At 40.2% G+C, this 15044-nt stretch overlaps 1 protein-coding gene across 6 annotated transcripts in view; it reads right to left on the bottom strand.

The window, feature by feature from the left end:
- Positions 1-15044, bottom strand: part of PLCB1 (phospholipase C beta 1) — a 369472-nt gene that overhangs the window by 131702 nt on the left and 222726 nt on the right. For all 6 annotated transcript variants that reach the window (XM_088052361.1, XM_088052362.1, XM_088052364.1 and 3 more), the window contains one exon: positions 5523-5663. In XM_088052361.1, the coding sequence (XP_087908487.1) occupies positions 5523-5663 (141 nt within the window). The remainder of the gene's footprint in view (positions 1-5522; positions 5664-15044) is intronic.

Raw genomic sequence — 15044 nt, 5'->3', positions numbered from 1 at the left:
TTTTTTCCATCTTTTTTATATGTTGAGGTTTTTTCCTGACGTTATCAGACCTTGTTCCCGAAAGTGGTCTCGCACTACTGCTCCTGAGGAGGACCAGAAAAGGCTGCCTGTATGGCCAGTGATTTAGTGGCTTTGATGTCCTCCAGCTCTCAGATCCTGCACCCATCCCATTTATCACCTCACCCCTAAGCAACAGAGATAACACCTCTCCTCCTCTCCTGTGGCTGCTGCTTCTGGAAGAGAAACCTTCTTCCCTTGGACACACACTTGTTCTGGAGGCAAATCAGTGCTGCTCAGATAGTCCTCCCCTCAACCTTCTCGTGACCACTGCCATTTTTTCTTCTTTAATTGTTTTTCCTTCTTAGGTCCAGTTTGAAAAAATCAGGGGTGTGAGAAAGCAGAGGAGGAGGAATTGGGTTCTTTAACAACACAACTGCTTTGCTGTGACTCTTGGAACAGAGAGCATATTAAGTGCAGCATATGTTTTTCTTCTTGGCAACTCATTTTTCCAGGCTTAAAATAGGCTCATCTTGTAAACACTGCTTTGTTTAGGCACTAATAATAGCTGCTCAAACTTCTCCCTGTGACACTAACGGCCACAGAGATTAACAGCAACACAAAATATTATTTGGAAATTGGAAATATACTGCCTTTTAACAGATCTTGATAGACTGTTTTCATCTCGCTGCTTCTGCTGGGCTTAAAGCTGAAATATTTTGTATAAAAGAGAAGTAGGGCGCTTCAAGAGTATCCCACACCCCCAGCTCTTCCTTTTCTTTGTCCGAATGCTTGTTGACAGGAATGTAAGGGGAACTCACTTATTATGTGCCTGTCACACACATTATTTTTATAAGCAGTCTTGCCATTTGTTCCATTTTGTTACTCTGCTGGCTTTTCCTGGCTCTCCAAAGCAATCCCATCATTCTTGCCAAACATTCTGAGGGCTACCTGCAGGCTGAGCCATTTCTAACCAGGTCACAAGGAACACTTATTCATTGTCTCTCCCATTTTAGAGTCCAGGCACCCCAGAGCCACAGCCAAAAAGCCAAGATGAGCGAATCTGCCAAGGGTCACATCATCTTTCCAGCCACTGATCTGAATCCTTGGCAGGAGGGGGATAAACAGCATTGAGGACAGAGCTTAGAAAATAAAGAGATGCTTGGAACTGACTCTGCTGGGCTCTCACCAAGCTGTGAGTCAAGGTGTGCCTTGCAGCTTCAGCTACCAAATGGTTCCATTTCCTTGGGTTTGCTGCATGGCAGAGAGCAGAGCCCACACTCCCAATTCTACAGCAGCGATCCCAGCGGGCAGAGCATGGGGAGAGTGCTCCAAGGGATGGGAAGCTGTTCTGGGTGGAGAGAAAGCCAGCTGTGGGAAGGTTACAGCAGCCTCCAAATGGCCACGGGCGCTGCAGCCTCTGCACAGATGTGATACAACAGGAAAATATAAATCTGGGCTTTTTGAAAGAGGGCTGCAGCAGTGCCAACAAACCCAGCACCGATCCCTTCTGGGAGAGGAAAGACCCAGATTTCTGGTCTTCAACTCCAAGCAGGTCACATCCATCATGATAAGAGCTTCCTGAACTTGATCCCCTCCTGGCTCTGTCCTGTCATGCCAGTGCTTTTATCACTCCTGTGAACCCTGCTGACAAATAATTCAGCTGTTCAGTGCTTTGGCAGATAGCACATGAGCAGCAGCTTGTTTGGAAATGTGCTGCTCAGTGAAGTAATCGCTCTACTACTGCATGCATCAGGATACAATAAGACATTCAGTGCAACAGAAGAGATGAGACCTTTTTCATAAGAAAAGGCAGCACAGAGCCTTGAAAACACTTCCTTCATATCAGCCCTGAGCTATGTGTGAAGGCAAAGTTCCTCACACATTTCTTTTTGGTGGGAGGTTAAGAAAGCTGCTGAAACTCTACACTTTCAGAATTTTATTTAAAAAAACAACATATCAAATATATGTGAATTTATGTGGCTTGCTTTAGCATTTTGTTCTACTGATTGAGCTCTTACATACAGTGGGGAAGCTAGAAAAATAAAGATGTGTGCTGGAAAGAATAGTACAGCATGACTTGTGAATCATACTCGATGACATCATTTTACTTATGAAGGAATTCATCAGCTCTTAGCGATGCATTTTACCCAAAGCTCATCAAACCGAGGAGAAACAGGTTTCCTTGGGCTCTGGACAGGGGCCTGCATGGCCAGGATTGGCAGTGCAGAAAGGAGAGAGCTGAGGTGAGAGGCACCAAGGAGAGTGAGAGGAAAGACATGGGAAAAATGAGATGTTCACTTTGGAGTCTGCTGGATTTGGGAAGAGAGTGAACTGCTGTGGAGCAGAGGTTGATGGGTTGGAGTTTTTCATGTTGGGAATGGAGACACAGAAAAGGAGCATTTGCTCAGAACAGGGTTTGAGAATAAACCTCTGCTGCTTCTGCAGCAATCTGTGGATGCTCACAAATAAATCCTACCCCAGACAGGCATTCTCAAATGAGAGTAAGGGAGCACTCCCTGAATGCTGCTTCCCTTCCCCACCAGGACACACCTTCCTGCCTGCCCTTTAGACCAGACCTAATGAATTTCAAGCTGCATTCTTTTAACAAACCAGGTGCCCTTCAGCTCATCACTGATGTGCTTTAAACATCAGTTACTTTCTCCTGGAGGAATGAACAATGTCAGCACAGTGACATTTTTATTTAGTGCACCTGAGGCAAGCTGAATAACCTGAGACTTATATTTTCCTAATTCTCCCATAACTTGGCCAGTGGATGTGACAAGCAGAGATTGTAGCAGAAAAGGCTGCCCTCTGCAAAGGGAGAAAATTTATAAGGGAATAATTTTAAAAGCCTCATTAAGACCACTGCAGTTTACTTTGACTTTCTCCTTAAGGGAGGTCTGATCAACACTTGCAACACAACTTGAAAAACAAGGTATGACAAATGAAGGGTTAACAAAAAAGTATTCATGCACCGAAAAGGAATGAATGGGAGAGATTTCTATTGGCACTTGATTTCTCTGGAACATCAGAAGGGTCAAAATGTGCAAGTGTGGTGGTGAAAATGTCTCATACTGACATTCCTCCCCAGAGCTCCCTGAAGAGATGATCTGTGCCTGATGTGCTTATTTATTACAACTTCTCTGAGTCACTGCGTGGGGCACAGAGACAATAAAGACCAAGTCTTGGTTCTGGTTCACATAAAGTTGGTAAACAGGTTAAAAAGGGAGGACTTTTTAGATGCATTCAACAGTGACCAAAACTGTTTTGATTCAAACAATCAAGATATTTAACATGACCTCAAAGCACACACAGTTAATCTGCAATACCTTAAAAATTGCATCCCCAGGCCACAGTGCCCAACTGATCAAATATTAATTTATTTGCTCTATTGCATTTACAAATAAAAAGGAAGACTCAGATTCTTAGTTACTCAGATAGTAGGAGTTACTCAAGATGTAGAGTAACCAAGGTTTTACAAAACATGATTTTATCAACTGTACTTTAAGGTTCCATTATCAAACAGAAAACAGCCCTAAAATACCCATTTCTGTGCTGTTTTAGCAAATAGATTGTGGTTCACCGACTGCTGGCTAGACAAGCAGGTGAAAAAGAAGGACGTAAGCTTCTGATTTGGGTGATTTTCTTTGTTCCTCGATAAGGGACAGCAATTTCTGCTGGTAAAGCTTTAGCATACCTTTTCATTTTCCACCATAAACATAGCTCCTTTTTTTTTCCTGAAGAGTTATTTCAATTGCTTTCATTTCTGCAGTGTTAAGATTTCTCACCCTGTAGAGCTTTGCTTTTTCAAGTCTGAGAACAGCACTTCCCTCTCAGCTGTTCATGGACCACCACATACTCTTTCTGTTTCCATTCTTCTACGTCAAAGAAAAAATGGAAATCGTATTTTTGCCAATTGGCTAAAGAAAATTAGCTGGAATAGGAATCTGGCAAGCAAAAATGTTCCCTCCTTGCTGAAGGCTTTCATCCTATGACCTTTTTGCACCTGGTCTAACAAGCCCTGTTGCCTGTGAGGTGACAAAATAACTGCTTGCTGTTGTTAAATCACAGCAGGCTGCAGAGAACTTCATTTTAGCACAATCTAGTGAACTCCAGGATGTAAAAACACTCTGTGGAAAGTGTTCTGTGCATGGATGTCTGCAGGCTGGGATCAGAGCGTACCCATATGAGTGGAAGTGGAAAGAGGAGAAGCTTTGGAATGTCTGTTTGAAATAGATAAAGTAAAAGCTCCCAGTTCATTAAATAGAACTGAACTGTAGAGAAATTGGAAGAAGGAAAAAACCCAAACCCAAATGTACTAATATCAGTGTAGTTTTATTCTGTGGGTTGGACAGAGGAAACTGATGGACCTGCATGGGAGAAATACTTTTCTAAGGCAATGATGTTGACTATAAGGCTTATCAAGGGCTCTCAGAGGGCAAAATGTGACGCTACTACTGAAATGTTGATGTGTGCTTGGGGAGCCACAGTGTAACATCTCATTCCTGAGTTAAAATTTGTGTGTAGCAGTATTTTCACTGTGATTATTTGGGCTTTACAAACGCATTCTGAACATGAGCACACTTATAAGCCATGGGTATAAATTTTGCTGAATGAACTCCTTGAAAAAAAAAACCAAACCCAAAACAAAAAAAAGATTGCACATTTCTTCTTGGGAGAAGCTCCAGAACAGAACTATGATTCATTTCATAGCAATTCCCACTTTTAGCTCATTTATCCATATCTCAAAACACTACTTCCAAAACCTGAATTTGATATGACAGATCTTCATCTATTGTTGGAGTCTGAGACACAGAGTGTGTGCCCTTGTCTCTGATACCTAGCTCCGAGATCCAGGAGAACACTGAATTTCCTATAACATGAAATTGATGGGCATGTTTTCATGCTGATACATAAAAACAACTGTTAAATAGGAAAGCTAAAAGTTTAAGTGTGTAGATTAGAGAGTTTTCTTAAGTCGTTGGGTGAAAAAGTTAAGAGTTAAACTAGTTTAGAAAGCAAAAGACAAAATGGAGGATTTAGAGTGTTGTTTCTTTTCCTTCTTCCTTCTTCTTCTAGAGATTTTTGGGTAATAGTAAGTGATTGGATAGAAAATGCTGCAGTGCAGCACACAGGTCAGACAGGTCATTAAGAAAAATAATATATTTGTCTATTGTTAATTGGATAAATATAAAGATAAAAAGGCTGCACAGTTTGGGGCCATTTTGTGCCTGCAAGGCCAAAGTGAGCCAAAAGAGCAAGATGAATTGAACTTGAGCAAAAGTCTGAAAAAGTCTGCCAACTTTTGTGATAACATCCTAATAAACACGAGAAACAAGATCCTAACAGGCTTTGGAGTTTTCTCCTGACCCAGAGAACTGAGATAAGCAGAACTCCTCATGAGGGAATATCCTGAAGGAGCTCAGCCCAGAGAAGCTGAGAAATCCAAGTGTGAGAAGAAGCGAGGCAGAATCAAGAGAGAAAAAACAAATTAAGTAAGTTGTATCTATCAGGTGTGTTACCTTTGCTATATCATCTTGGAACGCCACCAGGTTCAAGTAGGATATATTGACCAGGTCTGGGCCATACACAACAGTTATCATCCGATTTTCCAGCCGACCTCCTGCGTTCCCAGCATCCAGCAGCTCGCGCAGCTTCGGATCCTGCGGGTGAAATAACGATGAAATTATTAAAAACCTTTTGCAAATGTATATAGGTGCAAAAATTGAAAATATTTCCATTTTGAAAATTTATGTTGTTTTGAACATTTTAAACATGTTGGTGCTAGGTTTTGATCTGGTTAATGACTCATTAAAATACTTAAAGTTATTAACCCAGAATAAAAAGGAAATCACTGCTGTAAATCCTCCTTTGAGCTCCATATTGGTGCTTGTACAGACTCAGAGCTGTCCAGCTGATGGCTGCACATTGCTATTTTCAGTTATTTTGCCACAGAAGTTAGGAAAACACAAACTGTGTTGCTTGTCAGAGCAACACAATCTGTCCAAAGGCTACTGTCCTCAGCAGAGACATTCCCTGTGATTTTAATGGATTTTAGATAAAACTGAAAATGAGAAGTTACTTTTTCCTAAGGAATTAAGAAGAATTCTGGAATTTACTTTCTTAAATGCTATGAAATGAATAATAGAATTTTAGCATAGCCCTCCTCTTTCTACTTCATGGTCAACGGGTCACGTATTATTTAAATTATTAGTTATATTCCATTTAGATTTAGCTTTTAGCCTTTTCTTCCCCTCAGTTTGTATCTAATACAGAATCATAGACTCACGTAGGCTGGAAAAGACCTTTCAGAGCATCGAGTTCAACTGTTCCCCCTGCACTGCCAAAGCCACCACTAACCCACGTCCCCAAATGCCACATCCACACATCTATTAAACCCCTTCAGGGATGGTGACTCAACCCCTTCCATGGGCACCTTGTTCCAGCCTCGACAGAGTGACTACCCAACAATTCTGTGAAGGAAAGGCACACTCAATGATTTTTATCAGCTATTAATAGCCTGAACCTCAGCTTCATTGGCAACCTAAGTGTGTGAGTAAAAATCTCAGGTTGTTTGGTGACTCTCCTCATTTCTATTACGCTGCAGCATTTCCAAGAAATGCACTCAGTGTGTTTGAAACAAAGAAAACAGCTCCTTGGCCTCACAGTGAAGTTTATAAAGACAGATGAAAAGCTGCCCTTCATGATTGGATTGAGCCCTTTGGAAAGGGCCCGTGTAATGTGAAAGCTCAGGTTTCCTAGAAGGCAAGACTGTCGAGTCTCCTACAAAAACTAAAAAATGGCCAGCAAATAGATTCCCTGTGGGATGACAGATGCTGTGTAGAGATCAAATTCTTTCTAAACTGACATGATAAATGTACTGCACTTTAAATTTCACTCTCCCATGAACCTTCTCCCCACATTGTCTGCATATGTTCGGTATAGGGTATTCTTAATATTTAATAACTTTTTGAATAAGTATCTACATTTTCACCAACTGATACCAATTATATTTAATACAACAAGGTTAAGATGATAAAAAGAGACATTTTTCATGGATCTTGCAGGAAATCCTGTACCAACAAGACATCAATCTGAAGGGCATCTCCTGATTGGTATCATATCTTCTTGGAGGCAATGGAGCCATGTATGTGTTCACCAAACATTTCACCAGATTTAGGAAAACATTTTTGGAGCATCAGGTAGACACTGAAAAGAAAGTACAAGGCTGTCTATCATAAATGCTGAGTCTCTTTAAATACTGGGTATGATGCCAAGTGTTACAGAAGAACAGACAGAATAATCCTATTTGAGGGCTCTGTAAATTGTGAATATCATTGTGCTCCGAGACAAAGATGGTTTAGTGGGTAAACAAGTTAATCACAGCCTTTCACAGGAGAGAAAAACAGGAGAGGGATACAAAAATAGTAGCTGTGTTTCAGAGACGAGGATTCAAAGGAGAAAGACAAAGAAATGGTATCATTTAGATCTGGGAGAAGAGCTAGAGAAATGCCCTGCAGTTGCTAAGTCAGTCATGGTGCATTATGAGATGGGTTCCTTTCTCTTTTATTTACAGGCTGGATGTTTCAAAGCTTTGTTTTATGTCTCTGGGAGATGAGAATCCATCTCCTTTTTACCCTCTACCATTTCAACCCCCAAATCAGACAGATAAATGCCTCTGCTCAAGGGCCTGTCTGGGACCAGCATCATTCTTTGTGTGCTCAGACAGAACGGGATTGCCAATCTGCTTTCAGTCCCTTTCACATCATTGTCATTCCTCTCTCCGTCTCCCTGGCTGAACCTCCTGCTCGCAGTTCCGCTCCGGATGATGAACTGCAATCGTAGCAACAAAAGAAGACAGAAGATAACCTTTTTCTTTCCTATTTACACTCGGCCAAGGGATGTCTCAGTGATGAATCACACTCCAGTTAGACTAAGATACGCATTAGCCACGCACCACAGAATAAAAAAAGAAACATATTTGAAATGAGATGTTTTTTTCCAAGCAAATTCATCAAAAGAGAAGTTATCTGGCAGTGGCTCACTTTTTACAAGTGCAAAGTGGCAAATCAAGCAATGTGAGTGTGAATTTGGTCACCCATACCAAAGATTGGTTTCACCAGGTTGTACAGGCAAGCAATCAGACAGACCACCCTCTTTAGGTTGCTGAGTTTAAATGGATAAAATGTTGAATTTCTCTGTCCTGTTTAAAACTTGTCTAGCAAAGTTTGAAGCACACAGTCCATTACAGCAGTGCACTGTCCACCATCCAGCAGCTGTTAATAAAGGGAATATACCACGTGTCCTGGGCTGTCTCAGTGCAACCTGCTGTGGCCTCCACAGACTCAAAATACATATTTTAATAGCTGATTTTTAATATTTTTTTTTTAAATTTTATATTTTTATGTTCAGTGGAAGAGAATAATTTTGATGCTAACATGATTCACACTCTTGTTGACCCCTGCCATGGGTGTTATTTGCCCTTCTGAGGTGACAGATGCACTTGTCAATGACAATGATCTAGGTCAAGATTAGTGCTTGGACCTGAAGTTCTCAGATAGCAAAGCTCACCACCAGCTCCCACATTGCTCATGAACAGCTCTGCTGCAAACAGTGCTAAGGAGATGAGCAAAATATCCTTTATCAACATCTTGAAGACTATCAGTGCTCTATGAATCAAAGCCCTTTTGAAAATGTCAGCAGGTTTTCCTGCAGAGATGGCAGGAAAGCACATAGGAGGAAAAAACCAAACCAAGCAGCAAGACCAAACTGAGCTTCTTTTATGTAAATTGGATTGCTTTGATTAAGGTAATTCCATTTTAGGGAATGACACTGAAAAGCCTGATGCTGGTTGGGGCTGTGTTTCATACATTGGCTCCCAAGTGGACAGATTGGGTTTTGGGATAAGCTCTTTGCTAGACTGGGGTCTAATCAGCAACACATCGAGCTCTTTGACGGACATTCAGAACAATTATACCCATTTAATATTGCTTACAGTAACTTTTGGAACCTGAGCTACTGAAGTTTGGGAACACACCCATGGGATGGCAAATAAACAGCAGCCATTGGCAATACCCACGTAACTCATTAAAGTCCCCTATGTAGCTCAATATTTTAAGTATTTGATGTTCTCTTTGGCTTCTTCCAGTCAAAAGGACCAGGGACAAGCTTGGTTTTCCCTTTCCACTGGAGTCTGGTAGGAGCTTCAGCTCAAGGACTGGAGGTGCCTAAAGACTGCCCCAGAAATAGGTCAGGAAAATCAGTGTTTGGATGGGACAGTGCTTAAGTTCCCAGAGGGAGACGGAATGTGTGAGCAGGCAAATATGGAGGAGGTGATAAGGATGGTGTTGGCAGCACAAAGAGCTTTAGAATCTATCAAAAATCAAATTAGTCATGTCAAATTGAGGCTGAGGTTGGTCAGAGGATTACCTGCTCATTGGACAAAATCTTCCCTATTTGGTTGTGCTGTCTTGGGAAACTTATCAAAGAAAATATACCTTAAATCAATGAGAAATAAAGAGAGAATAGAGAAAAAAAAATCAGAAACATAAAAAAATTAAAAATTAAAAGCTCATGCGAGTCCTACCATTTTCATGAACAAATGAAAAGTAATGACTATTTGTTAGAAACCAGGGTCCTGTAGGCAGATGGACAAAAATAGATTTCAGACTTCCCAAACTTTCTCATGCTGCATTTCCTTTTCACTGGAAATCATAAGAATAACATAAACTTAGAGAGGCACCTCAGCCACATTACAATCCTTGCTTTCCACTGTGATTTGTCTTATTAAAATGTAGGTCTTAACCCTGAAATCCCAATTAGTGTATGCTCTGCACAGCACAGCAAATGCCATAACATCTTTTATTAGTATCACCAGCTCCTTAAACTTTTTTTTACTTCTGAAAACCTGCAACACACCATCTGTCTGTGGAAACCTTCTGGTTTTTTCATAGACAGTTATAAAAGGCTGCCACAAGGTTCTGTGGCACTCAAATGCTGATTTCAACACACCAGGGAGCAGCAGGTCAGCTCCCTTTTGCTTACTGATGCTTCCCAAAGCTGCAGCACCATCTCGGAGAGCACTTTCTGCTCCCTTTAAGAAGGAAAAAAATCTATCCAATGGTAAAGATTTTCCTGGGGTTTGATAGTTACAGATAAAGGGATGGCCAAACTGGGTGATTATCAAGAGAAAAAGAATTTCTTGGGCAGCTGGAACAGATAGATATTGGGAATTTTGGGTGAAGACATTAATTTACAGAGAAAAAACTCTTAAAACTATTTAACAGAGTTACACAGTGCTTCAGAATTCCCTACATTGTAACTATCACAGTCTGCATTACTACCTGTAACTATCACAATCCTAAATCTTTGTATTTATGTCCTGATAACTTCAGGAGAGATTTGAAACATTAAAAAAAAGGCACAGATTCTCATCTTAGTTTTCTGCTCATCCAAATGAGATTTCCAAGCATTCAAAAGTGCATGTATATTTTTCTAGATCTTTATGTATCCCAGGAGAGGGAATATATAGGGGAGGAAAGAAGCATAATTAGCTAGCTCCATATGCAGAGTTTTCCAGGAAAGACTCGAGTTTGAGGCTTAAATTAAACAAAGAACCTTGCTAAATTAGGACTTTATATCGTGACTCTATTGAAGGCAGAACTCCTACAGATTTCCTACAAACAGAACGACGTCTCGTCTTCAAGGATTCCTCATTACAGAATGTTTATCAACAAAAATGTATATATATATGCATATATATATAGATAGCATGGATATCTCATATATTTGGCCCTGATTTCAAAATATCAGCTCTTAACACTTTACACACCAGGTAAGTTGCTGGTTATGGGGCAGTAAAATAGGAAACAAGAAGTGATTCCTAAAATCAGACCACTTACCACTGTGGCTAAGGACTTCAGGTGAGTTCCCAAGCCTCAGCAATGCTGTGGTGACCCAACCAAACTCCTCAGTGCAAGCTGCCCAAACCAGAACACCAACTAAGGATAGGAATTGCTTTCTAAGGCTCTCAAAATTATTTTGTATCATTTGTGGTACCTGAAGCACATAGCTCTGCTCTTCCAAACTTGTTGGGTCCATGATGGTACCTAAGAGTTGCTTCTTTGTGTCTGCACCAGCCTGACCCTCAGATAAAAAATGTCCTTTTTAACCGGCTGAAATTCACTGCTAACAATCCCCACACAGATTTCACAGCTGGTTCAAATACCCTTCGTGTCACACATCACTAAGAGCTTCCCATCAAGTGCATCAACAGACTCATCCTTCAAAGAAATCTCTCTTCTCTCCCTCCTTTGTTGAGACCAAAGTCAAAACTCTAAGTTTATCTTTCAGCAATCCCTCTGACTGATTAAGGAGAGTGTCCATACATGGGAATCACATCTGCAGAACTCAGTGACAGGATTTTGTCTGTCTTAATGACAGTCATGTGAAATCAATAGACTCCAATTACTACATCAAAAATATTCAAAACAGTGTTCTCCAAACTCTCTTCCATTACACAGAATACGCAGGAAGTTTGATAGTTAAATGGATTTATTTGTATCAAGTTATCCTTACCAAAATCGTTATCATTAAACCAGCAATCTGTTTAGCCCAGTAAACACTCCAGTATGGTTTTAATACAAATAATGTCTTCACACATTTCACAAAAGAGTATCAGATCAAGATATAGCCAAAATATTTGCAAATAAATTTATCCTCCTTTCTAAGGTTTCAGAATGGATTCCAAATTTGGCATGATATCACCATAGCTACCTATGCACAGAAACAGAGCCAGGATCTTGTTTAAACACCCAAGTCATCCAGACATCATTTCTGTGCAAACCAAGTCAGTGTGCACAAAACAAGAGGAAGTTTCCTTAAAAAATAATCTCAATCATCTAAACTGGTCTCATTTTGACCATCTGCTCAGTTAATAGAGTGAAATATTTCTGACATATAACTCAGCTTGAGGTAAAAGGAGTCAGAAATGCTTTAGTCAGTCCCTGGAGAAGGAGATCCAAGGCATCCACTGACTCCTACAGATCTGGTACATGCAGCAATCCCAAATACCTCAGATGCAACTAAAATCCGAGGGCTGTTCTTCCCACAGGTGTTATCAGGGAGGACAAGATGCCATAAATCACACCTCGAGCAGTCAATGCTAGTCCAGAACAATGGCTGTTTTTCCTAAAATAGCTAAATCCAATTCCATGCTTGAAGTAAGGACATCGATTCATCAAGTTTACCAGGACCAGGCTATGAAGAAGAGTGAAGATACTTCTTTTTCTGTGATTTACAACTTTTGAGGAAGTGAGAGCTTAATATGTATTTTTTCTTTGGCAAAGGAATAAGAGGGAAGCCGATGACTGCCTGTACAAATGAACTTTGGAAAAGTGAGGCCTGTGTCAATAGGCATTTCCAAATACAATTCTAACTTTGAGCTCTGAAAATGCAGGATGAATTCATGCTGACTTTCTACAATACCCACGCTCCAAGACATGGGTTATTTAAAAACATAAAACATGATAAATTAGTATTTTTCTAACACGTAGGGACACCCCCCCAAAAAATCAGCCAGTCCTATGTCAGTCACCACATCAGGAGGACAGAATGCAAGCAAGCTGGAGGGAGCAGCTGATGTGCTGGACAGCCAGGCTGACAGGTTGCTTTTTAACCTACAATTTTCAATGGCACCACCATCTCTGTACCAGATGTGCTGCAAAAAGTTTACTGGGGACAACACAAATTCACTGGTTATTCAGTGCTAGTTTTAGTGAAGCTACTACTTAAAATATAAAATCAGACTGATTTCTGGGGGGAAGGGGGAGAGATCCCCAAATGATATCGATGCCATACACAGTGAAACCAGGATTTGATCTGAAATACAAAGAGAATTAATTGGATGTGCTGAGGAAAAGCCCAGGGACAAAACCACGGCCACCTCATTCCTCTTTTTCTGACCTTTCTCACAGTTCAAGTGATCCAAATCCAGCTTCCCTGGGTCTCTCATGCTCTAGTGACAGAACATTAAGCAAATATTCAGCCTGGATTGGCTTTTTTTAGTTTTCCATCCTAACGTTCATATTTCTCAAGATTTTTTTTTTCCTAGGTTCATGGTATTTAAAATTGTTTGCAAGACTGTGTGTTCTAACAAAAAACAAGTGACAGTATAAACCATCTAAGTAAAACCAGACCAAATGTGGTGTTTTTCAGTGCTTTTGGATGTGGCTGTGATTAACTTGAAAAAACTTTACATCTCACAGTTTAAATCTTAATTTAGATGTCAACTCTGTAAAGGTGAAATACCAAGCAGCTACAACCATTCACAACTTTCCTCTAGGTGTTTTCTAACTCACAGTTTTTACCAATTTTTATCAGCTGCAGATGGCTCATTATTTTAAAGATGACCTTTAAACACACAAACTTCCCTTCCCTGCTTTTCCTTCCCCAAAATTCCATGAGTTTTTCTTCAATTTAATTTTAAAGGAAGAGATGAACAGACAGCGGTGAAAAGAAACTCATCTCATTTTCATGTCACTTTTACGAGCTCATTTTCTTTGGTCTGTATGAGACTACTGAAAAACCTATAAAAAGTCTTTAAATGAAATGATTTCTACAGCAACTCGCACAGCACCTAAGGGCAGGAGTAGCTGGAACAGCAGCTTAATTTTCACTTATCTATAAATCTCACATGCATTGTTCTTCCAATTCGGAATTGCTATGTATTTTATTTTAATAGGGTTACTTCAGAGGTTGAGGTACAATCAGCTCTTCATTTATCTGGCATTTATAAAAATCTGAGATGCTTGAAACGAGCTGAATGAGAGTTATTGTGGGAACCCCACCACGCTGCTCTGGAGTGCTCCACGAGGGCTGCAGAACAATCACTTGCATTATAATGCATCGTTTTGGTTTTTAGCTGGTGGAAATGTGTACAACCAGACGGTCTGAAATGCTGAATGCACCAACCACCCACCCCACACAAACAGAACAGATGAAACACAGAAAGGCAGAATTGAAAACATCTGACTAACGAGCTGCTTATTATTGCAACATTTCAGACACAGTCATTAGCAGAGAAAAAAACCCAAAAAAGCTCAAGAAAAGAGCCTATGTGCCATGCCAGCAATATTTTGTTCTCTCTTACCTGTCTGAGAAACACATTTTGGTATCATTTTTTCAAATTACATAGTTATGTGGGATGCTTAATGCTAAAGGTTTCAATTTACCTGATTTTAATTATTGTAAACACTCACTGTTCTCATTACCTTTAAGTATTTAATTCTAGGAACCTCATCTGCAGTGTAGGAAAGAAAAATAAACCATTGCAATGATGATGCAATGAGAGTGGATATTGTTTCCCTCTTGGGCTGTAGCAAATACTCAGCTCCTGCAAATCAGCCTGTGAGCTCAGAACAGGCTCCTAATAACACATCTAATTAATTATTAATGGCTAATGACGAGTAGTCCTACGCTGTCACATGTCACCAAACCTGCACTGTGCCTTAGTTCATACAAGTCAGAAGCAGAAATACATGTGGACACTTGGCACCTACAAATTGGTGCCAAATTAGCAGGACAGATGAACTTATTCCATGCAGATCTTGATGGAGAACAACCCAGCTTGATGGGAATCGGAGCCAGGGTATCACAAAGTCAAGGTACTTGACTCTGAAAATCCACAAAGACATCTAAAAACTACATGGCAAAATCATATGGCAGATGCCACTGCCTCAGAGGGCAAATAGAGAAGAAGTAATGTAGAATAAAAAACTAATTAAGATTCCTTTTTAAAACTTCAATTTACTCCAGAGAGGAAGATTTTCTCTAAGTACATTTTAAATTTTAAAATAAGTATCTACCAGAAAAAAAAACCCAACTAGAAATAGGTTCCTGGTTTAGAAGACGACTACTGAAGGAAGAAAAAAAAAAGAAGAAAAAAAAAGAAGGAAAATCTACAAGGAGTATGAGTAAGAACCACAAATATGTTTTGCTGGCTGAGGAGAGAGAGACAACAGTGAATAAATGCAGAAACTGGATTT

This window comes from Pseudopodoces humilis, chromosome 3, assembly GCF_049639895.1.
Source record: "Pseudopodoces humilis isolate 2021_Gansu_Grassland_sample_001 chromosome 3, ASM4963989v1, whole genome shotgun sequence".
Taxonomy (NCBI): domain Eukaryota; kingdom Metazoa; phylum Chordata; class Aves; order Passeriformes; family Paridae; genus Pseudopodoces; species Pseudopodoces humilis.
Note: the sequence above shows the minus strand (reverse complement) of the source record. Positions and strands in the feature narration are given on the sequence as shown.